The 25,897-nt window shown below is 41.8% G+C and overlaps 1 protein-coding gene across 1 annotated transcript in view; it reads right to left on the reverse strand.

Annotated features, from left to right (window-relative positions):
* Window positions 1–1,926: 1,926 nt before the first annotated feature.
* LOC107117484 (cadherin-19-like) overlaps window positions 1,927–25,897 on the reverse strand; it is a 73,490-nt gene continuing 49,519 nt past the window's right edge. Inside the window, exons 9-11 of the mRNA XM_015419610.1 lie at window positions 8,301–8,418; window positions 5,549–5,788; window positions 1,927–2,653 (exon numbers count right to left, since the gene is read on the reverse strand). Coding sequence (XP_015275096.1) covers window positions 2,169–2,653; window positions 5,549–5,788; window positions 8,301–8,418 — 843 coding nt within the window. The 3' untranslated portion in view covers window positions 1,927–2,168. The remainder of the gene's footprint in view (window positions 2,654–5,548; window positions 5,789–8,300; window positions 8,419–25,897) is intronic.

Genomic DNA, 25,897 nt, shown 5'->3' on the forward strand with positions numbered 1-25,897 from the left:
TTTATGAAGCTCAGTAATGAAGCAAACTGGCTAAAAGGATTGTGGTGTCTCCTTCTGTGGACATTTGAAGAAAAGCCTGGATATGAAGCCACCAGGTGTGGTTTTGTTCTTTATATCACCAATATAGTTCCCTTCCAGTTCTAATATACTACAGTTAACATGGATTTTTACTGGCACCTTTTCTTTTACACACTCCCTCCCCTTTTCTTTCTTTCCTAGTACAAACAGTAGTAGTACAAACTCTGGTGTGTGCAATTCATTTGGCTCTTGCTTTTTCACTTTTGCATGCATTGTAATACACCAGAGATTTCCTGGCTGGTGTAAAAATAAAGTAGCTAATTGCCCAGTTTTCCTTATCATAATGCAAGCTTCCAGGCATGGAAATGTTTCAGTTGATTACATGAAGCTAAGGGTATTAAACAAAACCTAGTGGGGAAAATAATAAATAAGAGGCAGGGATGTGTTCATTGGATGCCATTTGAATGCATTTGATGTCTTTTAGATCACTACCTTTTGTGCTGATAGCTATACAGATAAAGTGACAGGGAATCATAGTTCTGAGTCAATTTGATACCAACTGTTGACTGTGCAAACAAAAATACAGTAGGGAAATTTAATTCTGAAGCCTGACTTGATTCCTGAGAAATGAAATAGAAAGGGATCATTTTCTGAAGAGCTGGATTAACATTAAAGTGTTTTACTATCTTATTATCTAATGTTATACATAAAGTTTTATGTTCACCAGCTTAGCATTTTAAAGATCTTTAATACTGTAACAATAAAATTGAGTGCTCCAGCTAATTTTATATTCCATAATAATAAAATAAAAATAAATCTGTTCTGGGAAATCAGTCATCTTTTAAACTCTTAATAAAAGAAAAATGCCCAGATGTGAATAGTATTGGGTTTTATACAACACAGTTGATAACAATATTTAAGCTGAATATTGATTCATTCTTGAACTTGGTCCATTTTTACTCTTATTTTAGATTCTGCCCATGAGAAATTAATTGGGACTGTAACACATTTCTCAGTAGTTTAATAAAAAACCCACATTTAATTGTGAATAAATGTTGGCTGTTACAGAAAACTATATTTTAGCGTTGATAAATTAAATTTACTTAAAGATATTTTTTCACGTGATATCAGTTTTCCGAATGTATATTGGGTGTCTGAATCAATAGGCAAAGTCCAAATCATACCTACATCTGAATACATTTGAAGCAATGTAGGATAAAAGTGAACATAAAATAGTAGTCATGTTTTGAGAAGACATTCCTAAAATTGGTCTCATGGGCAAATTACATTTTGTTCTGATTTCCCCCAATATTTCCATCCAGGTTTTCTATGTTTCTAAAGTGATCCATAGCTTATAGTAAAGTTATACAAAATTATGTTTCTGTTATAAAATATAATATATTTACATTAAATCTGTAATTTACAGTTGTCGTTATTAAATTGCAATTGAAACAGCTGTGTAACTAGTTTGGAGGCTTAAATTGTACAGAATATTTACAACTTCCCTTTGTGGATTTTTAAAATGCTGTTAATATAGTCTTCTTTTCAGCCCAGTACCAGTAGCTAGATACCTTTCTATAATATGAGGGTCCCATACTTGCTGAAGTACAGAAAATGCTACCTTAGCAGTAGCTACACAGTGACACTATTTCCTGATCCTAACCTCTTTCCTTCTCGTAGAAGTGGGCTACCACATATTCCAGTACCAGCTGTTACATCCTGCACATATCTGCTAAGCATATTCCAGAAATACAGTTTAAACAATAAAATTGTATGATGTGACAACAACAACAACAACAACAACAACAATAATAATAATAATAATAATAATTATTATTATTATTATTACTAAGCTTTTTATTTTTAATAAAGGTATAGTTGGTTTAATACATTTATGATACTGTGGGTTTGTATATATTTGTTTGGTATTAGGATTCTTGTTAAGTTCTTATTTGTTGGTATGATGAATTGTTTATGGTTAAGATATAAATGTACATGATTTCATAGAATAAAAAAAATGTGCTGCATTTCAAAGTGCTTGCTATCTACTTCCCTTAGGCTCCTTTTCCCCACCTGCTTTATATAACACTACTCTTTTTGTAACTACTTTCCCACTTTTCTACCAGTTGTGTTGTGACCATTGATGGTTCCTAATTCCATTTAGTATTTACAGATCCATGAATGCTTTCTTCTTGCTTGAAGCCCAATTGAACAAAGTCATCATAATTTGTAAACAGATCGAGTGAACTTGATCCCAGTGAGCTAAGAGATCCAGCCAGTGACCCAGTGCCTTCAAAAGCATAAGTCTGAAGGGAATCATAAGGGGGAACATCTGGATCTGAGTTGGCTTCTTCCAGCTTTTGTGAAATGAATTCCCGGAATACGGCGCTCTCAGGACCGACTTGCAGAGATTGCCTGTAAAGGCTCTGTATTTGTGTTGTGATGTTTCTTCGAGGCTTGTGTTCCCTCAAGACTGAATGATTTCTCAGTGTTGGAATATCAAAAGCCTCAGTGTCTTGTTCTCCACCTCCTTCATCATCATACTTAACAATGTTCTCTCTGAACTCTTCTCCTTTCTCATGAAATAGAGATTTCTTCTTCTGCTGCCTGAAGGCCAGAATTGCCAGAACAAACACTGGCAAGCAAACAAAAAAGGGTGAAAGAACATTGGTATGGGTCTAAGAACTCCAAGAAACGTAGAACATATTAATAGTGATGTCACTGCAGATTTGAGGTCTGATCAATGTTTCGTATGAACTATAATTACAGGGCATAAAAGTAACATCATGTTGGCTTCAATGAGATTTATAAAATATGAAAAGTGAAAGGATCTATTTGTAAGCCAGTAAGAACGTGAAATGGTAAAACCATCTTGCCTAATTTTAAACTCAGAACATTTTGCACATGATGCATCAAAGTTCTGCTGAAATTTTTTTGATTCCTCGTCTCAGACCAAGACTTGGAGAATGCAGTGTAATTATCAATTTTAATGTGTAAACTTGTTTTAATCCAGTGCATACATGTGTTACATCTTTGTATATATGTATTCAAAGCAGTGGGCCACTCTAGGGCTCAGATGAAATGTGGGACATAACTGGTGGATTCTAGAGCCCCTCCAGCAAATAGAAGGTAAAATGGGAGATTGACAAAGCAGGCCTCTGCTCCTCCCACACAGGCATTTGCCATGTGCTGCTATCCATCTGCCCCACTGTGGGATATCATGGGATTAACTGGTCGCTTCGGTATGAAGAAGGAATTTGGGGACACTTTCCTTATTGGCTCTTGGGCAACCTTTTTTCAGCTGCTTCATGATTTCTCTGGGGATGGGTATAAATAGGCCTGGCCTTTAATAGGTTTGGCTATAACTAGTTTGGAAGGAATGGGGCATCTTGCTCATGATAGGTAGGGGAAATTAGCAAACCTCCTGACAAACTGGGTGTGATAGAGGATTGTTTGGTAATGGCATCGGTTGAAAAGGATGATAATCAAGGCTGAGAATCACTGGCTGAGTTTGGAGCCAGGGTGGATTTGCTCAAATAATGGCTGCCATGTTAAGGCTGCTTTGAACAGCCTACCCCGTAAAATGTGTTAGCTTATTTAGTCATGAGCTAGATAATCCATTTAAATAAACCAGCTAAACCCATGTTGTTGTCTTGCATTTTCATGGGCGATGGGCTGGTAACAACTAATTTCAAAGTTAAAGCCAGCTTTGGATGATCTGGACAGGCACAGCTATAATTATAATGAAACAAATAAAAATATGATATTAAAGCACAGAACACATAGACTGCTGCAAACCCCCAAAATTATCCATTCTTCTGCCTATTTTCCTCCTCGCTCATGCAAATCCAAACAAAGGCAAAAAATCTAAGGTAAACACAGGCTACAGCTGACATTTATATTGCTATTGGATAAGAATTCTTGATTGAAACAATCCATCTCTGGGGACAGCAATATTTTTGAAAATTCCAGCTGTGCAAGACCCATGGACAGATGAGTTTGCTGGTAGAAGGGGTACAGAAATGGACGAAGACTGATAACTGATAACTGAAGAGAACTGGTGCTTTATGTGTGAAATAATGCTACACAACTGGTGGACCAGATGAGAATTGTATGAATGAATATTTGTGGAATAGTAGTGGAGCATGTGAGCTGTATGAATGGGTTGGCATAGAAACATAGAATCATAAAGTTGGAAGGGATCTCCAAGGTCATCTAGTCCAACCCCCTGCACAATGCAGGAAATTCACAAATACTTCCCCCTCCACACACACAGTGACCACTGTTGCACGCCCCGAAGATGACAAAAACTCTAGGGTCCTTAGCCAAACCAGCCTGGAGAAAAATTGCTTCCTGACCCCAAAGTGGCAATCAGCATTTCCCTGGACATGTAAGAAAGGGCCATGAGAACGAAGCACTGACGCAACCCTTCCTGCCCTCTCTCTCATGAACTGCCTAAGTTCACACAATCAGCGTTGCTGTTAGATGGCCATCTAGCCTCTGTTTGAAAACCTCCAAAGAAGGAGAGCCCACCACCTCCCGAAGAACTGCTCTGTCAGGAAGTTCTTCCTAATGTTTAGCTGAAAACTCTTCTGATTTAATTTCAACCAATTAATAGTCATATATGAATGAGGTGTGTAAGTAGTATGAACATGTTTTTTGTGCATGTGACACAGAGGGAGGTAATGGACCATGTACAAAGAGAAGATATTTTAAGCCCCCTTCGAATTTCTGGCCCTAGGTTAGGATAACAACTACATACGTAGTATATCTGTAAACCACTCTGAGACCCCCTAGGGGTCAAGGGCGGTATATAAATCGAATAGTAAAGTAAAGTATATATCTAAAAACTTTCCTCTGGAATTCCTTTGGAATTAGGCAAACCATTTCATATCAAAAGCAGTGTCATTGGCTCTAGCAAGGGGGAGGTGTTGGACATGGCTTGTTTCTGTTCTTGCCTCCAAGATGTACACAACTGCCAACCAAGTCCAATGTGAGCCCCTGATGCACTGGTAGCAAAAATTAAGCTTGACTTTATTTTAATGGCTTGAAACCAGTGACACTCAAGCAGAAACTGCTTTCTGGACTTAGTGGAGTTCTGCGTATGCAAGATCTTGTGCAACACCTAGAGTTTTCCTCCTTTTTATATTATAGTGCTAAGGAATTGGTTGCACAAGATCTTGGACAAGTGGAAACACAAGTGGGGATACATGACTTAGCACAAGCTGTTACCATGATCGTTTTCTTTTTGTACAAGAGATCTAGCACAAGCAGAAATATTGTGCTGCATCCAACTCAATGTGTTTGGTGAAGTATAACTCTCATCTATTCCATCTTTTGTTGTCACACCACCATACTCTCAGTTATACTGTGTGTGTGTGTGTGTGTGTGTGTGTGTGTGTGTGAGAGAGAGAGAGAGAGAGAGAGAGAGAGAGAGAGAGAGAGAGAGAGAGTCAAACTGGTTGACTTCTACCAATTAAGCAAACATATATATTTAAGCAGAATGAAGGCACCTAACTCTTTTCCTTACCTAATATAATTAATGTGCAGGCCACCACAGCAACAAATGCTTCCACACTGATGCCCAGGGCTCCATATCTACAGTATTTAGGATTGACTTCAGTGTCACAGTCACACACAAGAACTGTTAAGGTGCTTGTGCTGGCAAGGGGTGGAATTCCATTGTCTGCAATTAGGATTGGCAAGGCAAAAACAGACTCCTTTTGACGATAGAAGCCATTTCTTTTGGTAAGAATTCCAGCTGTATTATCTAAAAAAAACAAGATGCATACATAACTTAAAAGTCTTTGGGAATTCAAGAAAATAGACAACCAATTCATATTCAGTTAGAATTAATTCTCATTTATTCTCTATAAATATATAGAGACTAGTGACTATTACATGCTTTATATGCTTGGGTAGGTTCCAGCTACCTAGCTGCTACCAACCATACAATTATATGCTGCACCACAGCCAATACATTTAACCATGTGTAAAATTAGGTTGATATATTTATAATTCTTAACGACTTGGGTTAGATCTATTAGGGGTAACAGACTACAGTTTGGATATGAATGTCAATGGACATGATTTGGCTAGTTAGATGTTCTGTGTGCACAAACTGTATGTTTATGGGGTACAGTTGCTGGGATGACAGTTACATAATATTAAGGCCATATTATAGATTTGCTGAATTGGCTTAAAGCTTTCAGCTACAGTAGATGGTAGTAATGAAATAAGCATACATCACACAGAAGTCCTTACAAACCCACTGTAAGATAGGTCAGTACTGTCTCTAGACTATGATTGGAAAAGCATAGGAATGCAGGGTACAAGATAGTGGCTTGCATACAAGCCAGACCATTTGAGCCTGAAGTCTAAAGGAGTAATTTCTTATTCAGAATACAGTGAACTTTCCAAAAGTTAGCTGTATTGATTTATTCACCTAGCCAGAACATTCAAATAATTAGCAAAGCCAATATGAGCAATGTATACTTTAGCTGAATTTGAAATAGCTCTTCTTCTAACTCTCAAAAGGCTGCCTTTAAGTGGTCTTCTTTCCTACAATTTCATCAGTTGTTGAACTTAGGTTTTCCCTTCAGATTAGTTTCGATTGGTGTCCCCCCCATACGATTCTTTCTCAGCCTCTAGGATCAATACCAATGCTGCATAGCATTGCAACACAGAAAAGTCATTCATATGATGTCATCAGTATATCGATGAAAACAGTGTAATCGGGAACAGGAAACAAAGTTAAATAATTGTTAACTATGCCTTTGTCTATAACTTTGTTTTAGCGGAACTAAATGCCATGTACAGATTTCTATATTAATATTAAATGTTCGTTTCATTTAAAAACCTGCTTGCTCTCTCCCATTTTTTAAAAATATTACTAGCATTTGGTAGGTTAAGAGATATTGGGAAAGTTATCACTCCTACAATATGCCATACTTAGAAAGCAATTTTTAAAAGATAAAATAGGATTCTGAGATTGTTCTGAGTATTTTTTTGAACTTCAGCATACTGTCTGCAGATCTATGAAAAAGCTGTTCAAATAAGGATCTGCTATCAATGCTTTATAGAAAAACAAAGGATCAATGCTGGATTAGTCCAATAGTCCATGTACTCCAACTTCCTATTGCCTACAGCATCTGGACTGGTGTTTCTGGCAAGTCTACAAGTAGGATATAGTGGCAGTAGCCTTTTCCAACCCTTTGAGCCCTGTATTATTTTCTGCTCATGGGGGATCCATTTATCTGTCACTGATAGGCCTATTCCACTAACTGGATAAATTCCTGGAGTATAGGTTTGTGTGTGTGTGTTTTGATTCATGAGTTCTATATTTGTATGCCTAACAAATGGCTAAAGCCAAGTGGGAATATAGTTTTGTCTCTGACTACTTTCGAACAGACTTTTCAAAGTGCAGTGGGCTTTTGTGTACCTTTCTCACACAAATCGTCTAATCTGTTTTCCTCCTCTGTGTTCCCCCTGGGGTCTTCCAAGACACCTTTGATGCAATGTTTCTCTTTGATGCAATATATCTGTTGGTTGATTGCCCAGACTATTTCTTTATACGGATTGCCTCTGCAAACTTGAGCAATCTTTGTCTCCTAGCTACAGTTTATCTGTGTGAAAGGGGCTGCTTTGCCACAGTAGGCTGAGACTTTGGCAGTGCATTCCTTTTAAGTGCTGACTCCCCTTTTCCTTCCTCCTCTGGGTAAGATAGCAGTGAAAGGTGCCCTCATTGTGTAATATGTTGGGTAATATTTTCTAGAAAATTCAATAAAAGCAAATTTTAAAAAGAGGGAACTAATCCAAAGCTCTGCTGTCATTGGTTTCACATATGGAACTTGCGTGAGCTCAGGCTTTCCCATTTATTGCAGTTTTGGAGCAACTCTTCACATGCAATCAAGATGAGTATTCCTAGTTGTCTAGGTTCACTGATGCCCAGATTTTACATACTAGAGGGTTTATGGCATACTTGCAGGGTGGATGCATTACCTTGCTATCCTGCTACTTCTACAAAAAGTTCAGAAATAGCAGAGTAGCTTTACAATAATTCTATGGAGCAGTGAGATGCTGATGTCCTAAAAACAAAGGTTTAAATGTGGAGTTCCCAGATCTAAAACCAGTGCTTTAATTACTGAACTTCAATGGCTCTCAAATCTGCTTTCTACTTGGTATAGATAGTTCTGTGAAGGATGAAACAGACTAATGATTAACGTGGTTAGGTTAACTATCCTTTACAAGAATATTTCAAAACTGACTCAAGGGACACCTACTTTGATTATCCTTGACAGCAAAACTGGAGCGGTTTGAGGTGTCTTCAGCCAAACTGAAGGAGAACTGATGGTGTTCCATTGGACTGTCTTTATCCACTGCACTGATGGTCTGAATGAGCTAATATTAAGTTGGAAAAAATTAGGTTTAGAACCAAATACTGTTAGATGCCTTTTAACACAATGGGCCACAACGGCATGTAAGACATTCTATTGAATTAACAAGGTTAGAATCTTCCTCTCTCTCTTTTAAGGGCAGGAAATTTGTAGCAGCTTCTACTAAAGCCCATTACTTAGCACAATACTGTCTGGCTTGTTGATTTTCTAATGTTTTACAATTATGCCACTTGATTTTGTATTGATTGGAAAGAAATAAGCACTAAATTCTTGGGCTAAAGCAAATGGCTTCTGGGATTGAAATGCAAAGCTTAAATAAAGTTTCCATAAGCAAAAATATATAAAAAAACATTCTGCCCTTCCTTTGTTCTCCAAGGTGAAAAGTATATCATTCTGTATTTGAACACATCCTTCAATACAAAAACCTATTTCCTTCCAGCCCACAAACATCATAGGCATCACTCAAATGATGTATTATAGTTGCCGTGACCGCAAGATTGTGACAAGTTCATGTGCTGAATTGTTGATTCTTCGAGATTGTAACAGATTGATTATGGAAACACTTGGTGTGTTTTCAAAGAAGCAAAATAGCCTGTATTTCCAAACACATAGAACCAGATTGCCATTTGTAAGAGAACAAAGTTAAAATTAGCAACTTTGCATTCAAAATCATAGATTCCATCTTCTTCAATAAACAAGCCATGTTGCAGTTGTTATAACAAGCACTTGCTTCTTTTGCAAAGAGTAAATATTTGTTGCCATTATCTGTTGCTGCTGTTCTGCAAATCATATGTTATCATTGACATCATTTTTATTCCACTATTTCAGTTCAACATTATCTTGCCATTTCAATGCAAAGCCACTTCATTTCTTTCATTAGCAGGGTAAGTCTTCTAAAGTAGTCTTTAATGGCTAATTATTTGGAGCTTAAAATAGGTGCAGGGTCAGAAAAGCCTATATACTGTTACTGAAATCACTTTGAGATTAGGCCACAAGCATAGTTCATTTCAGTGATGCTATAGGCTAATAGAGACTTTAGAAATATGCTTCTTTTATCTATAGCTGAAAGCATAAGTTCATCAACTGCTATTTTAGTGCTGTAGGAAATGTGTTTTATTGCACCTGTATCACTTGAACCAATGTGGTATAATTGTAACACCTGTCCCTCTTGTTCAGGTTTTCAAGCAGTGTATATCCAGTTCAACTCTGAGGCTTGGATACAGATTGTCATTTCTGTAGGCACAAGGATATCTACCCCCAGGAGGTTTATGGGGGGCATTCTGATCTGCCATACAGGGGTAGGTGAGAAAATCACATTTGGCAGGCATAAATCCTTGGGTACAGAGAAACACTAGTCTGCATTCAAGAATATGCCTACAGAAGAGAATCAAGGAAATTGTCCTTATGTAATCACTCCCCACTATTTTCTGTCAGAAGCCTTAGCATTATCAGAGAATATTTACATGGTGGCCATTTAAGCTTCTTCTAATGCTAGGGATGCCAGTCCCCAGGTGGTGGGGGGGGATCCCCTGATTTTGCAGGCAGAAGCCTGCCAGCAACTTGCTGGCCAGCAGGGGAAGCCCTGCCCCCAATCCCCACCCCCTACAGCGACCACCAGCAGCCACCCCTCTTCCTTCCCTTCTACAAGTTTTAAATGGTCCTCCGGTAGATTGGCAGGAGCATGTAGCCCACTGATCAGTTGGAGGGCCCTTTAAATCTTGCAGGAGGGGAGGGAGAAGGGAGGCCATTGGCCGCAAATTTGCCACTTGGAGTGCAAGCGTGCGGAGTGTCTGTGCCCAATGTGATGATGTCACTTCTGAATGACATCATGTTGGGGACATCCCTGCCCCCTCCAGAAATGCACCCCAAAGTCCCCCACTGGGGACTAGGAAGGACCTGGCAACCCTATCTAAGGCCTGGTCTACTTATGAAGCAGAATGAAGTAGATGGAGAGGCTGTACCACGTCAGTCTGCAGGTGGGAGCATCATATTTTAAAGCTTCCCCATATAATGACTCCAATTTTTGTTGTTGTTGAAATGTTAACCTGCCCTTCACATGCTGTGTAAGTTCTTCTCTTACAGGGAATTATTAATGTATAGAAATGCTAAAAATGTTAATTCCTTTCTTGCAGTCTGAAAGAGTACAGCCTGTTCTAACTACCTCGGCTACCCCATTATTCTCTTATTCTACAGCACTGTACAACAGGCCTAAAAGAATTCATAGCAGTGAAGAGTGTGTGGAGTGAATGTTTTTGTGTACCAGGCTGTGTCTAAAGTGTGTTGTTTGGTTGAAGAGTGTTTGAAGCTGTAAGAAGGGATATAAGTTAACTCTACAGAATTCACTCCACCCCATCCCACCTTCTGTCCTATTTAGCCCCCTTCACATAGCTATTGATGGTGAAACTGGTGGATTCACAGTATATATGTGTGTGGTGAATAATTGGTCTGGTTAGGAGACTCTGCTTTTGGCTGTGCTTCATCAGGCATGGATCTATCCTGTGCAGGGGCTGAAGCGATTAAAGGGTGGAGCAGCAGGCTTCAGAGGAATAGAGAAGAAGAGGTGTGTCACAATAGCAAAGACACCCTCGTGAGTAAACAGGGTTTTGTGCACATACAGGCTGACAATTATGGGTTTAAAACCAAGGATTTTATTCCAAGCTAAAGGAATTCAAAGAGTTTACTACAAAAATCAAACAGCAAATCACTTCAAGGAGTACAGAGGAAAACAATAAAACTAACTTGAACTACCTGACTTCTCAGTCCAGTTCTCAGGAGGCACAATCATAAACCGAAGCCGACAGGGTAGCGTTGCGTGGGAGTCTCTGCGCACACTGACCAGCCCAGCCGTAAGCTCAAGTGATCTCTCAGGCTGGCTTTCCAACAACTCGAGCACCCAGATATACTCTTCTCCCTCTACCAGGTGTGAGGCTTTACAATCAGAGACTGTTCTTTGGTAAAGCAAATGGGCGCCTCTGTCTGACCTTGAAATTAATAAAACAAGCCGGCTACAGAATGAGCCAGTTGCACCTGGGAAGAGGCTAACAAGTTGTTACATAAATTAACCCTTTATGAACCCTTTTGCTTCACAAGGTGCGTTGGGGCAGTGACTGCCACTTTGGGGCTCATAGCGATGTTTAACTTGACTGAAGCTGAAGTACCGGTTTGTTCCTACTCTGGGTTTCAGGACTGGGGGGGGGGGGAGGAAAAAAAAGGAAGACTTACAAAAAAAGAGTATTGTTGCATGCAAGGAGCTCAGTGGCTTCTTTGGCTGCCCCCTGAGGGTGCCAGGACTTGGGAGCGGCCATCTTGTCAGTATTGGTGTCTGGTGACCATGTTGTTAGTGGAGCCTGCTGACTAAGATTTCTCCTTGTAACTATTGGAGCCTCTGTGGTGGTCATTTTGTTCCTCAGTCTCTGCCTAAATTCCTAATTCCCCTGCCCCAATTGGGTTAAATAAATAAGATGATAGATAGATAGATAGATAGATAGATAGATAGATAGATAGATAGATAGATAGATAGATAGATAGATAGACACTGAAGGTTAATTAGGTAGATTGGTTAGATATCTACATTCAGGTATTCCCGGGGGGGGGGGGGTCGTGCTGGTCAAAAAGCAAGTCAGAGCACTATTAAAAAAAACCCTCAGGGAAGGGAAAGACAAGACAATTTGTTGTGATTTATTTTAGGGATGGTGCCAGAGAAAGGCCAGCAGAAGAAGGGCGGCTTGGCAAAACATTCAGTACCACCCTCAGGAAGTCACCTGCCCAGCTATCTTCAGATGAAAAAGAAAAACCAGTGTCCCAGATCTTGTGGCCAGGACTGAGGCTTTGGAAAGGGCCACACACCAATCATGTGTTTCTGTTGGCCAAGCAGTGGGAGTAGTTCCATGCCCAGTGAAAGTGGCTAGGTGTGCCTCTAACCAATCTAATTCTTCTCTAGCAAACAGGATGGCAGCATTGAAACTGGGTCTGTGCCCTGAGGTGCCAGGGAGAGATGATGTCAGCCACTGACATTCTACGGCTGAGAGTGGAGGTGCTGGAGACCAACTCAGAATACAGTGGCTTCAGATCCAGAGCATGGAGCTAGTAAGTTTACTTCTGAAGAGAATCGCACACTAAACATGGAGGCTGGGGAAGTGGGCTGGAATTCTTCAGCATCATAATGGGTAGCAGGACCATGAGGGGGGCAGGGCCTTTTCTGCCATGGTGCTAATGGTGTGGCAGGTGGGGTATGTTGTGGAATCAGCTCCTGCCTTCTCTCCACCAGATTATGAGAGAAGACAGTCACCCTGAAGTACTAGTATTGCATCTTTATGAAACCAATCTGGTGCAAAACCAAGGATTTATGCTGACCCACAGGATAATTAGGGAAGAAGGTTAATGAATGGTGCCCTGGTGTTGTAATGGTATGGATGGAGCTGCTGTAGAGAAGGGTTTGGAGGGGGCAGTTAAGCCCACCAAAACTGAGAGAGTATGGCGTATGGTCAACAAGGCCATTTGCAAGAAAATTCTGGCTGATTGGGAAGCATATAGCCCTCACTAGGCAATTAGATACCATATGCCTCACCAGTACAGGGATGATGATGTCCATGTATCACCTGAAGGATACAACACCTATTGAGAGCCAGCATGGTATAGTGGTTGAAAGCAGCAGACTAACCTGGAGAACCGGGTTTGATTCCCCACTCCTCCACATGAAGCCTCCTGGGTGAACTTGGGCCACTTAGAGTTCTGTCAGAACTCTCTTATCCCCACCTCTTGTGGGGAGAGGAAGGGAAGAAGATTGAAAGCTGCTTTGAGACTCCTTAGGATAGAGAAATGCAGGGTATAAAAACCTACTCATCTTTTTCTTCTGTTTAGCTGATCTACATCAAGACCTGCAGGATGTTATGCTTAGCAGGTGGGTCAAGGAGTGTTAAACTAGGTTAACCCCCTTGTTTGGCAGGGGTAGGGTGGATTGCTCATGATAGATAGTGATGATTGGTGAGCACCCTGAGCCATTGGGTGTGACTGAGGGCATGTCCTGAACAGACCATCACTGGCATTACAACATTATGGGGCTTGGGAAGGACTGTCTTAGGGGCTGATCAACATCTTTCCGAACCTGGTAGTGGCCTTAACAGCACATTAGAGAAGGGGGAGATGGGGCTTGCCACCTCAGTGCTATATGTGCAGGTGATGATAAATGAGGTCAGTGGAAGCCACCAGCTGAGTTTAGAAACTGAACATTAGATCACCTTTAAGACCAACAAAGTGGGGATCCCCACTCTTCAACTTTTAACACATAATTTGGATCTACAATATCTCACTAAAGTGATAAATTATTTTATACATAATTAAAATAGTTCAGATTCAAAGGACAGATTCAAAGGATGGGGGGGGGGATGCTCCAGAAAGTTTAAGTTTAAAAAGTTCTATTTGGGGGGTTAATGTTTCTAAGCTTGCTGAAATGTAAATTAACAAAGGACAGCATATCTCAAGGAAAGTCAGAATCTCAGTTTGAAAACCAAAATAGCACCCTAATTGTTTTTAAATCAAGGTTTACTGTCTGCATGCTTCATAATAAAGCCAAGTAGCAAACATTCTCTGATATTGTATTTGTAAAGCCAGATCAGCTGGTTTATTGATTGTGCTGAAATCTAATTGCAAAGAATTGTGTGATATCAAGGCTCATTAATCTGAAAACTGCATTAATCTACAAGGCAGTGGGGAACACTATTAACTAGGAAACTTGGCAGGTAACTATTTACATGGAGAATTTATTAGTCTAGAAATTCAAATATTAGAATTGAGCAGCACATTACACTTGTGGATCGTAGACTGGCTCAGTCGACTTAGAAACTCAGAGGCTCCCTGACCTCAAAAGGCTTTAAGCCTCACTGTAATCACAGGCCAAGTCATTCTGAGCTATGTTTTCTTACACTGTATTTTGCTCTCTACAAATCTTCCCTAATGGTCGTGGGGCAGTTCTTCCACAGATTTTGGCTGTAAAGATGTATACCAGGTTCTCAGGGTCACAGAAATGTGCACCCATGGGGCTTGATTCCCCTCCCCCCAATTTTAACATGGTCAATAGGGTATGCAAAAAAAGGGGGAGTTGGTTCGGGTCAATTGGACCTGGGGGGAAAATGGTATTTCCGAAAATTCCTGCATCCCAATACCAGTATGGTATTTGGATCTGGGATTTTTCGGAAATCCCAATTTTTGAGTGTCCAATAGACCTGAGAAGAAAAATACCAATTAAAAAAAGCCAGTCTGACCCTGGGGCTGGCTTGGCTTCTCTTGCAGCATGGTTTAAACCTGGGAGGCTGGCCTGGGATCTGCGTGCAGTGTGGAGGTCTCTCCCCACAGCACACAGACCTGGCTGGGAGGGATTCTCCTGTGGCATGGTTTAAACCACACCACAGGAGAAGCTGACCCCAGGATCTGTGTATGGTGGGGAGGTAAGACAGGATCAGCTGGAGGGCAGCGGGAGCTGAGAGCTCCACGCTGCCTCGGCTGGGGCTGGATTTTCTTGCAGCTCGGTTTAAAGCAAGCTTCAATAAGAGCCCACCAGCCATTCAGTATAGCTGAATATGCCAAATAAACGCAAAAAGAAAATGGCTTTATTTGGGCTTAGCTATACAGGTAGCTGATCAGATTCTCTGATCTGTATTCAACTTAAATAATACCCAGAAAATACCAGTAAGGTATTTTTGGGTACTTTTTGTCTTAGTTTATGCTTAATGCACATCACTATTGGTCAACCATTGGTTGTACTCCTCAAAGATCCACAACATTTGATGAATATTCATCTCAGTGAAACCCCTCTATTAAAGAAGGAACATATGCTAATTGGGATGCAGCTGATGAAATCTGCAAATCCCCAATTTAAATGAGATGCTGGTGAGCCCAAATAACTCACTTGTGAAACTCGACTCCTGTATATCCTGGTCTGCTCTCCAGGCAAAGCAGCTACATGTTCTTAGTTAGCATGCCAGCATAGCATGCACATAGGCTACAGATCTTTGACACACTATGTGCCACTGCTTTGCATGAGTAGAAGCCTAATTAATGAAAAGATGTCTCACCAGCATCAGTATGTCACAGACTGACAGATACTGAGAGATCTATCTATGCCCATCCCAAGGTATATAGACATGCCTGAATGTCAGATTGCTAGATAGTTTTAAATATTTCCCTCATTCAGGAGGTATTTCTTTTCAACAGTGAAGAAGTGTTCTGATTTGAAGAAGAAAAAAGCCAAATAACCCTCCTGTTCTAACATTGTCATTATGATGTTGCTTCTTGTGACAGTGTTGTAATATGACTACTGGGACTGCCCTGAGCCTGCTCATGGAGGAGGACAGGATATAAATCAAATCAAATAAAATAAATCAAATCAAATAGATAGTTCCCCCCCCCAAAAAAAAACACCACTACATACTTGTGTTATGTAGAAGTTATTACCACTACCATCAAGGCCCACAATTAACATCTGTGGGATAAGGCCAGCCTAACTGACATCGTATTTACCATCTTGTGGAATCCAGAGACTGAGATCCTTAGGTGCGCCTTTACATGGCACCCCATTGGGATTTCATACTGTGAGCATTTTAAATTGTTTAATTATTTAACTGTTTTAACTGTTTAATTGTTCAATTGTTTTTAACTGTTTATGATTTTGGCGCACTATGCCAAACATTGTTAGCCACCCTGAGCCTGCTTGCGGGGAGGGCAGGATATAAATGCAATAATATTTTAAAAATATATTATTCAGGAGATTTGGAGTGGTTGTTTTACAAGGAACTAAAGCTAAGTAAGCAGGCTTCATATTTGCTGTAATTGCTGAGTATTTTATTTTACACTAACTGCTGGATAACTCAGTGTTACCTTTCTATCTGTGACTCAAAGGTCAGAACACACACTCATATGCTTTAGAACCTACTAAGTAAATTGTCAAGCAAAGTGCTACATCAAAGTCAATTCACTGGTGATTTTGATATTACAGGCATTTGTGCTAGAATAAATATGGATCAGAGATGACAGTACTAACCAACATGTAGGTGAACTCAGACCCAGTATTCATACACTGAAATCTGTTTCTTTTGCTTCCTGTAAAACAAGACTAATATATAAAAGAGACTGAGCAGAAAGTTGCCCAGGTTTTCTTTAAGTTTGAAAGTAGGGGTTATTTTAATTATTTCCAATTCTCTGTCCTCCATCAAACTCCTTACATCTGCCTTTTTCATGGATGCTTGGCACTGTTTGCAACCATTTCCCCCCTGTTTCATGCCTCCTCAGGTGATATTATGGCATCATAATAGTTTGAGGCTGAGAAAGCTGTCTTGAGAACTGCCCCTGAGAGAGCAGCTCTGTGAGAACTTGTGACTGACCCAAGGTCACCCAGCTGGCTGCATGTGGAGGAGTGGGAATGAAAGCTGGTTCTCCCAGATTAGAGTCTGCGCTGTTGACCACTGCAGCAAATTGAACCACTACACCAAACATGTATAGGGATGCATGAGTGTTCTGAGAGTGGAGTGACGGGCCCACAAGTGGAAAGACATGGCCTAAGAACACAATCAGTGCTTTGGGACTGCAATGACAGGATAGTTTTTGTAAAGAAGAAACTATAGTAAAGAATGTGGCGGTAGAATAGACTGTACCACTCAGACCACAGGGATGGATTCCAGCTTTGAACACCTCTTCTAAAAGAAACTGTGTGGAAGTAGAAGGCTAATCCACAGAAAGGTTGCATGATCTCAAAGCAAAGACAGTATTGACTCTGTTGTCTCAAGGCCACTAACCTTGTTCTCCTCTTCTGCAGTTTATCCTCACAACCACCTTGAGATAGGTTAAGTGGTTGGTGGGCTAAGGTTTCCATTTGCAGGGAGCTGTAACACATCGGAGGGCATCCCAAACTGTGATAATCCATAATGATTCATGTTGTAATTGTCCTACATGCCTGCTCTTTGGAAAGAACTGTCTTGTATGTTCACAACTCCAGTGTCTGGATTTAAGTATACATGGATGCAGCCTTGTTGAGAATGAGACATATTGATAAAGCATGTTTAAACTGTAGTGGGGAATCTGCTACCAGTAGGATTAGATGGTGCAGAGCAAGGTAATCCTGTGATCCAACATTGTTAAAACAGCTTCAGATTCTCATTGGAGAAAGGGGCAGTGGAGAATAGGTGTGAAGCCTGATAGGTCAGGAAAGGAATTGGTATTGAAATGAGTCTCATAGGTCAGGTCCCACTTTCTGTCTTTCATTTTCCTGTGCTCCACTACCAGGGCTGTTTTTGGCTTGCTAGCGGTGGGGGGGGGGGCGCAGATCTGCCCTCAGAGAGAAGGGAGAGCTTGAACCTGCAAAAACCTTGGTCTGAAAGGTGCCACTGGACTGTTTTGGATTGTTAGCTATGGGGGGGACACACACAGATCTGGAAAGAAATAAAGAAGGAAAGAAGGAGAAAAGGGAAGAAGGAAAGGGGCAAAGAGAGAAGGGGAGAGAGAGAGAAGGAAAGGAGAGAAAATGAAAGAAGGAAAGAAGAAGAGAGAGAGAAAAGAAAGAAAGGGGAGAGACAGAAGGAAAGAGAGAAAGAGAAGGAAGGAAGGGGAGAGAGAGAGAAGGAGGGAAGGAAAGACAGAAGGCAAAGAGGCTCTGCCCCCCCCCCCGATCAAGGTCCCACTGCCGCCACCGCACACCAGCACTCACAGGGAGCTGGGAGAGTGGAGAAGGGGGCACGGTGAACCTCGATGGCAGCAGCAAGCCACCTGGAGAGATCCGCGACCGGCAAGAATGGAGCCCCCGACCTGGGCAGGCAGGGCGGAGCCCAGCAGTGTTCAGGTGGCAGTTGGGGATGCAGGTGAACCAGACTGCGGCTGGAGTGGTGGGGGCTCGGATTGAAGGTGGTGGCAGGAGGCAGGGAGGCAGGGCCAGAGAGCAAGTAGGTGGGAAGGATGGCAGCGGCCATGGAAGCCAGCCCCATAGCAAGGCGGGAGGCCTCAGTGGGAGGGGCGGGGCAAGCAAAACCTGGGAGGGCTGGAAAAATAGCCCCATCCACCAGTAAGCAAGACAACGGGCTCCAGGAAGAGGCTGCCCCCCAGCAAGCATGAGGAGTTCCCGCCACCACCTCCGCTGCCTCCAAGCAGGCTTGGATGCCTTGCGGGTGGAATGGTGCATACAGGACATGACGCTGGTGGCTGGCAGTGGGCAGGAGTTTGGGGCCCACTGGGGCATACTCGCAGCAGCCTTGTACGACTTTTGTGCCATGTCCAGCAGGGCTCTGCGAGAGGCTCAAGTGGAGCGGGTGTGGCTGCACGGCGTGGAGGCCGAGTGCCTGATGCCGCTGGTTGACCTCGGCGAGACGGGCCATGTGGTGCAGCTGGTTCCGGAGCTGGCTGAGTGCCTCCCGTGCGGTGCCGACCTGCTCCAGTTCCCTGGCATCAAGGAGGCATGCGCCCCCTTTGACGAAACACGGGTTACCAGCTGTGTGGGCAGGACTCAGGCCACACAGTTAGGGGATTGACAGGCATTCGGAGTGGCAGATGAGGCAGTCAACTGATTTTGCCGCACATCGAATCTTGCCACCTCAACTGACAAATATATATAAGTAGAGATTCTTCTTATATTGCTTCATGTATCTGCTTCTAACTAACCAGGCATTTTCATATTTTATGCATTAGGTAATTGTATTACTTTCTGTAAACTTTTTTTTGTTTCCCTGCTTTTGGGGTTCATAGCATATTTCAGTCGTCACCTTTTAAAAGTTACCACTTGCTTATCCTCTTTGGGTTATTTTTTTTTAAAAAAACACCTTATTTATCCATTACAGTGTACGTACAGGAAACCTTCCACTTTTCCTAGCATGATTTTCATTTCCAGTGAGTCTCGTCTTCTCACAACGTGATCAAAGTATGATAGCCTCAGTTCAGTCATTTTTGCTATTAGGGAGAGTTCAGGCTTGATTTGATCTAGAAACACTTATTTGTCTTTTTGGTGGTCCATGATATCCATAAAACTCTCCTCCAACACCACATTTCAAATAAATTAACTTCCTTCCTGTCAGCATTCTTCATTGCCCAACTTTCACACCTATACGTAGTAATGGAGAATACTATCATAGGAATCTTGGTCACCAGTGACATATCCTTACACTTAAGGATCTTTTCTCATTATTTCATAGTTGTCCTTCCCGGTCTCAAACTCCTTCTGATTTTTTGACTGTGGTCTTCCTTTTGCTTGATACTTGAGTGAAGGAACAGAAAATCTTTAACAATTTAAATTACTTTATCATCGGTCTTAAAGTTGTGTAATTCCCTAGGAGACATTACTTTCGTCTTCTTAATTTCAGCTGTAGAAAAGAGCAAGAGTCCAGTGCCACCTTAAAGACTAATAAAAATATGTGGCAGGGTATGAGCTTTCTTGAGTCACTTTTCCACTGCTACAGACAGACTAATGCAGCTAACCATTTTGATCTAATGTTCAGCTGTAATCCTGCTTTGAAACTTTCTGCTTTATTTATTTATTTATTTACCTTCAACTTCTACCCCGCTCGAACCCCTCACATGGGTCTCTGAGCGGCTTACATAGTTTGTATTATCCCTATCTATGGGCACATATATATATCGTATTAGGGGCGGGACTACCTAACGGCACCTGGTGGGATTCAGTTGATGTGTCTTCAGCTCTTTAACTTTCATCATAGTTGTTTCAAGTCTTTCTTTTTTTTTGGCCCACCAAAGGGGATCTTTTTATTTGCTTTTCTATAAAACTACAACAGAAATTGGGAAGGTAAAAGTCTACATCTAACGGAGAAAGTAAAGAGAACCTAACTAAAAACCCAAGTGCGTAGGTTTTACAATGCTTAAAACATAGTCATTACACTTATTCATATACCTTCAAACATGAAGAGTGCCCGCCAATCATCACTTCTGTTGACAAAACCAGCTTATCAGACTAGGCAGAGATAAATTCCAAAACTAGAACACACATAGACCCAGCCCTTAAGAAAAATTGACATCTCCTTTTACGCTTTGCTCCCCCCCATAGGCAAAATCTTTAAAACCAATGTTCCCTCAGTAAGAACACTTCAACAATTTATCTTCTTCCGTCTTAGCTGTATCTTCTTTTTCTTCTTCTTCCTCCAATTAGCTTTTACCTTTTATAAGTCCAGATCTGTCCATTCATGATATAGACCAAGTTCCTTTTTCCAGGGACACCTTCGCTTCCTTAGACGTCTTAAATCAAAAGAGACCTTCCTTTTGTTGCATTAAATACACATTCATTGAAGAATCCAACCTTTCTCTTAGCAAATTGATCTTATGAAGTTAGGGTAGCGAGCCCTTTACTAAAAAAAACCCTGCTTTTCGATCTGTTTGCCAGTCCAACCACAACTGAACTAAACTTTAGAGTCTCCAACCATTCATAAGTCTCTATGATCAAAGTACGCACCAAATACTGTCCCTTTAAAAATATAGCCACTTTTAGTACAGATCCAGGTCACTGCTCCATTTTAGCCACCAGAGGGCCCATGATTCACTTTAAAGACAGAGTCTATGGTTAGGTCATATGACCTAACTTTCCACTGTTCTCCTTCCCTGAAGAAAGCATTGGTCTCGCCTCCCTCTTCGCCTCTCATTGCCATCTTTTGGGGATGTTTACATTCGCTGAGAAAGAATGCCAAAGTCTCTAAGGTCAGTTTAAATGCTCAGCTTTCTTTCAGAAAAACTCTCCGCTACAGTCCATCGCCGCAATTTGATCAGTCCCTCCAATCATGCTTTCGCATTCGCTTAAAACGTCGGGAGATAGGGCATCCCCTCCCCCCCTCCGCTTATAATAGAGGGACTTCACTTCTAGGCTTTGGTGTCTCGTTTCAACAAAAGCTCACTCATCAGTCCTTGAATCGATCCATCAGGTCCTAAAACGGCCCCTGGGATCACACCAGGCAGAGCAAATCGCAAAACCTCCAAACGCTGTCCCGGTCGTTGCTTCTAATCCAATATTGGGAATCAGGGCAGGACCTTCAGGGTAGAGAGTAGCCTCCCTGTACCAGCTGTCGGCCAGAGGTAGGGCTCTCCAAAGCCCCCTGGCTAGGAGCCTATTTGCCTATGGGCTCCATGGGGGAGCGTGCACAATCACACTCCCTCCTAATCCCCGATTCATGGCACACGTCTCTCAGAGGAGCCAAGAGACGCAGCCATCGTTGAAGCGCCGAAGACCGGAAGTCAGTTTGTTTCAAGTCTTCACTATTTCCTACCAGTAATGTGGTGGCATATGCATATCTCAAAGGGTTAATGTTTCTTCCACCAATTTCCACTCCACCTTCATTGAAATCTAATCCTGCTTTCCTTATAGATTCTGCATATAGACTGAACAGATAGGTAGATAAAATATATCTTTGTCTGACACTTTTGCCAATTGGAAACCATTCTGTTTCTCTATATTCTGTCCTAACAGTAATATCTTGTCTAGACTACAGATTGCATATCAAAACAATCAGATGTTGTGGCACACTCATTTCTTTTAAAACCAACCATGGCTTTTCATGATTCACACAGTCAAACATTTTGCTATAATCTATGAAACACAAACTGATATTCTTCTGAAATTTTCAGCATAAATTTGCAATATGATATCTACTGCCCCTTTCTTTTTCTGAATCCAGCTTGAACATCTGGCATTTCTTGTTCCATACATGGTAACAGTCTTTGTTGTAAAAATTTAAACAGCACTTTGCTTGCATAAGAAACTAGTGCAATGGTCCAATAGTCACTACAGTCTTTGACATCTCCTTTTTTGGAACTGGAATGTAGATTGAGCATTTCCAGTCTGTGGGCCATTGTTTAATTTTCCATATTTGGTGGCATATCCTTGGTTGTGGTCACAAGCGACAGAAAAAACAGGGAGGGAGGAAGCAACACTATTTCCTCTGGAGGAATTTGACCCTCAGTTGCGCGATCACACAGTCCTTGGAAGCTGCGGGCACAGGCCACCACTGCGTGATCAGACGCAACCACGGGTGAGTTGGGGTTTTTTTTCTGTTTGTTTCCGATGTACTTAAATGAGGAATCAATTAATCCCATCTCTGCACTGAGGGCTCCCTATGGAGTTTGAGATGATGCGCACACTGGGGGGGGGGGCAAAACAACGCACCAAAAAAGAACCACCTACCTACGTGGTTCATGGCGAAGGGGCGCATCAATCCTGGCCATGGGATCGCCGGCGCGACCTTTCGCCAGCGCATCCCCGGCTCCTAGCTGAACTGCGCATGCTCCGACATGCGCAGTTAGGCAGCCTCCCCGTCCGGACTGTGTTTTCTCCCCGGCATCTGATCATGCCGGGGAGCAACGCCGCCGCCGCTAGGGGATCTGTGGGATCCCGCTGCGGTGTCTCTATTTTACTGTGGCTCTGATTTGCCGCACTCTGCCGGGGTTTTTCTCTGCCGTGTGGCAGGGGCCTCTATTTCTCTGGCTTGGAATAGCTCTATTGATATTCCATGTACTCCTGATGATTTTCTCTTACAACTGCTTTGAGTGCAGCTTTCACTTTACTATCTATAGCTGCACGATCTTCTTCAAAAGTCTCTTTGAAAGAATCTGTCACCTTTTAATGACTTCTATATAGTTGTTCAGTGTATTGTTCCCATTTTTTCTTTATTTTGTCCTATTCAGTTAATATATTTTCATGTTGATTTTTCAGCTTTACTAGCAGAGATGGTCAACTGACATGAACTTTCCACAAACATTCCAGTTGTCTGTGGGGCTTCATGCCAATTCATGAACAGATGCATCTCTAGACAGACGATCTCTGCTCAATCAAAACATTTGCACAACTTCAAAGCAACACTTGGAGGGCATGAAGAGGAGTGTCGGGGGAGGTGCCCTGCAACTTTGATGTCTCTAGCTTACACAGGATCCATTCTATACGCTTCTGAACCTTCTGAACCTGCAACTATCAAAACAGGTGGTCATTTTGACAGCTACAGGCTCAGGAGGTTTAGGAGTGTACAGAACAGATCCTGTGCAAGTTAGAGACACCAAGCTTGCAGTGGACTCCCCCCAGATGCTCCTGTACATGCCCTCCAAGTTTGGTGTCTCTAGCTTGTACAGTACCCACTGAACCTCCTGAACCTGCTCCTGTCAAAATGACCACTTGTCATTCTGACAGGCACAGGTTCAGGAGGTTCAGGAGTATATAGAATGGATCCAGTGCAAGCTAGAAACACCAAACACAGGGGATCTTCAGCTGACTCTTCTCTACCTGCCCTTCAAGTTTGATGTCATTTCCCCAGAAAGCATTTTCCTGGGGGCACCTTCTTTTGGGGGCCATAACTCAGACTCCATAATCCTCACCAAACTTTGAGGGCACGCCATTGAGAGTCAGTCAGACATCCCCTGTGAGTTTGGAGGGGCTGGCAGCATCTATAACTCTTGGGATTTTGCAAATGTCACACTTCAATCATGAAAGAGTTAAACTGTTATTTATGTATGCTAATATTAGTTAATTAGCATAGAACCAATTAGGTTTTAGGCATGCTTTGTTTGTTTTTTCTTCCTGCCAGAGAATTGGATGGATTATTCCTAATGAGATGAGTTTGAAACCAGCTATTAGCTCATCAATATATTGGAAGATACTACACAGTGGTGGAGCTTTGGGGGATCTTTTCCCCCCCTTTGTTCTACTCTCAGACCCGAAGAAGAAGGGTAACCAATATGTAGTTAAGAACTAGTTTGCAAAGGTGTTGTTATTATTTTCTTATAGCTAAATATACACGTGTGCTGTGTTGCTTTTATTCCACTATGCATATTAGCTCTGTTAAATATCCAACAGTAATGGTAGCTGTCGGGCACCTGGAGGGGCTTCTTGCCATTGTGAGGGGCATAGATGAGGGACAGGGGTGCATTGAGAGGCTGCTGGGGGACCTCTCAAGAGTCTCTCCGAGCCCCCACCTCTTTGAGGGGAGGTGTGCTGCAGAGGAGGAATGTCAGTCCTGTGGTCCATCCCTCTCCACCCCTTGCCAGTGACAGACACTTGGCTCAGCCTCCTGGACTCATGGCTCCCATTGGTCCTACCTTCCCTGTCTATCACAACAATGCTGGAACCGAATGCTGTGGCAGGATCACCACAGATGCCACCATGGCAACACTGCTGGGGCATTCATCCCCCATTTGGCTTCCGTGTACCTATCCCCTTAGGGGGGACACCTAGCTGCACCAGAGCTGTGCCACGGCCGGCTGCTTTAGCGTAGGCACAACACAGGATTTCTCTGCCTCCTATCTTCAGCGATTTATTATTTATTTATGACATTGTACCATAACTTTCTCCACACTGTGGACCCAAAAGAGCTGACATCATTATCTTCCATTTTATCCTTACAACAACCTTGTTAGCTGATAGGCTAGGTGGAAAATATGTAACTGGCCCAAGATCGCCCAGCAAGATTCCATGGAAGAGTAGGGATCTGAACCTGAAACTCTCAGATCCTAGTCTGAAACTCTAACTACTGCATCATAATGGATTTTGTGGGGTAGCTGCTGTTGAATAGTAACAAGCAGCCAGATCTAAATGAGTCATGCAAATCCAGTGGGATAACAAATCACCTGGCAGATTGTTGCCTCCCTTAAAGGCCAAAACAGCCCTGGAAAGGGTCCTGATCTCAGTGCCTTTTACTAACAGAAACCAGGCCAGGAAGACTGCCAATACTGTTGTGGGTGCATAGTAACAGCCACTAAGGGTATTCGTTTCTTAAAACTACAGGTTCTACTCCTATTTGGGGGGGACCCCTTGGTGTATTTTTTATTATTTTGGATTATTCTGCACAGCTGGGACATTTTTCAGGTTTGTAGAAAACTCTTGTCTAGTCTGTTCATTACTTCAATCTTCAGATTTAAGTATACACAGATTTGTTCATGTTGAATATTACATATATGGGTAACAATTCAATTCAAAAATTCAACAATTCAAAACTACTTCAAAGCTAGTTTTAAAAGACAATTTTTTTGTTATGTTTCAGTTTAAGAATGGGCTTCCTTCTCCCTGTTGTGTCATATTCTCACTCAGCTTTCATGGCTCATTATTATAGTTGAAGAGATCCAATGAAAACTGTATTTATTAATATTGTTATGTTACATCTGATGCCTGTAGGAGGACCAGGTTTTATTAGATTTTATTTTATTGAACACCTTTCATACACAAGCTTGTTTTGAAGTGTCTCAAAGAGTAGTGAATTTTACATGAGCAGTGCACTGAAAACAGTTTGTGTAAAAGGAAGTAGGCTATTGTATAGCTGATATGCAGATTGGTAGAAGGCACAGAGCTGTAACATAAAAGTATAATGAAACTACATTTAAAGTGTTTGATAAACATGATAGATGCATTTATGAAAAATCCATCTTTTCATGCATTTAGCTTTTATTATCAACCTAACTTTTCATGTGATAGTCCTTAACTCTGATAGATTTTTTTAAAAAAGATCCATTCCCAGAGAGTAAATCAAAATGTT

Source organism: Gekko japonicus, unplaced genomic scaffold (genome assembly GCF_001447785.1).
Source record: "Gekko japonicus isolate JY-2015 unplaced genomic scaffold, Gekko_japonicus_V1.1 scaffold1088, whole genome shotgun sequence".
Taxonomy (NCBI): domain Eukaryota; kingdom Metazoa; phylum Chordata; class Lepidosauria; order Squamata; family Gekkonidae; genus Gekko; species Gekko japonicus.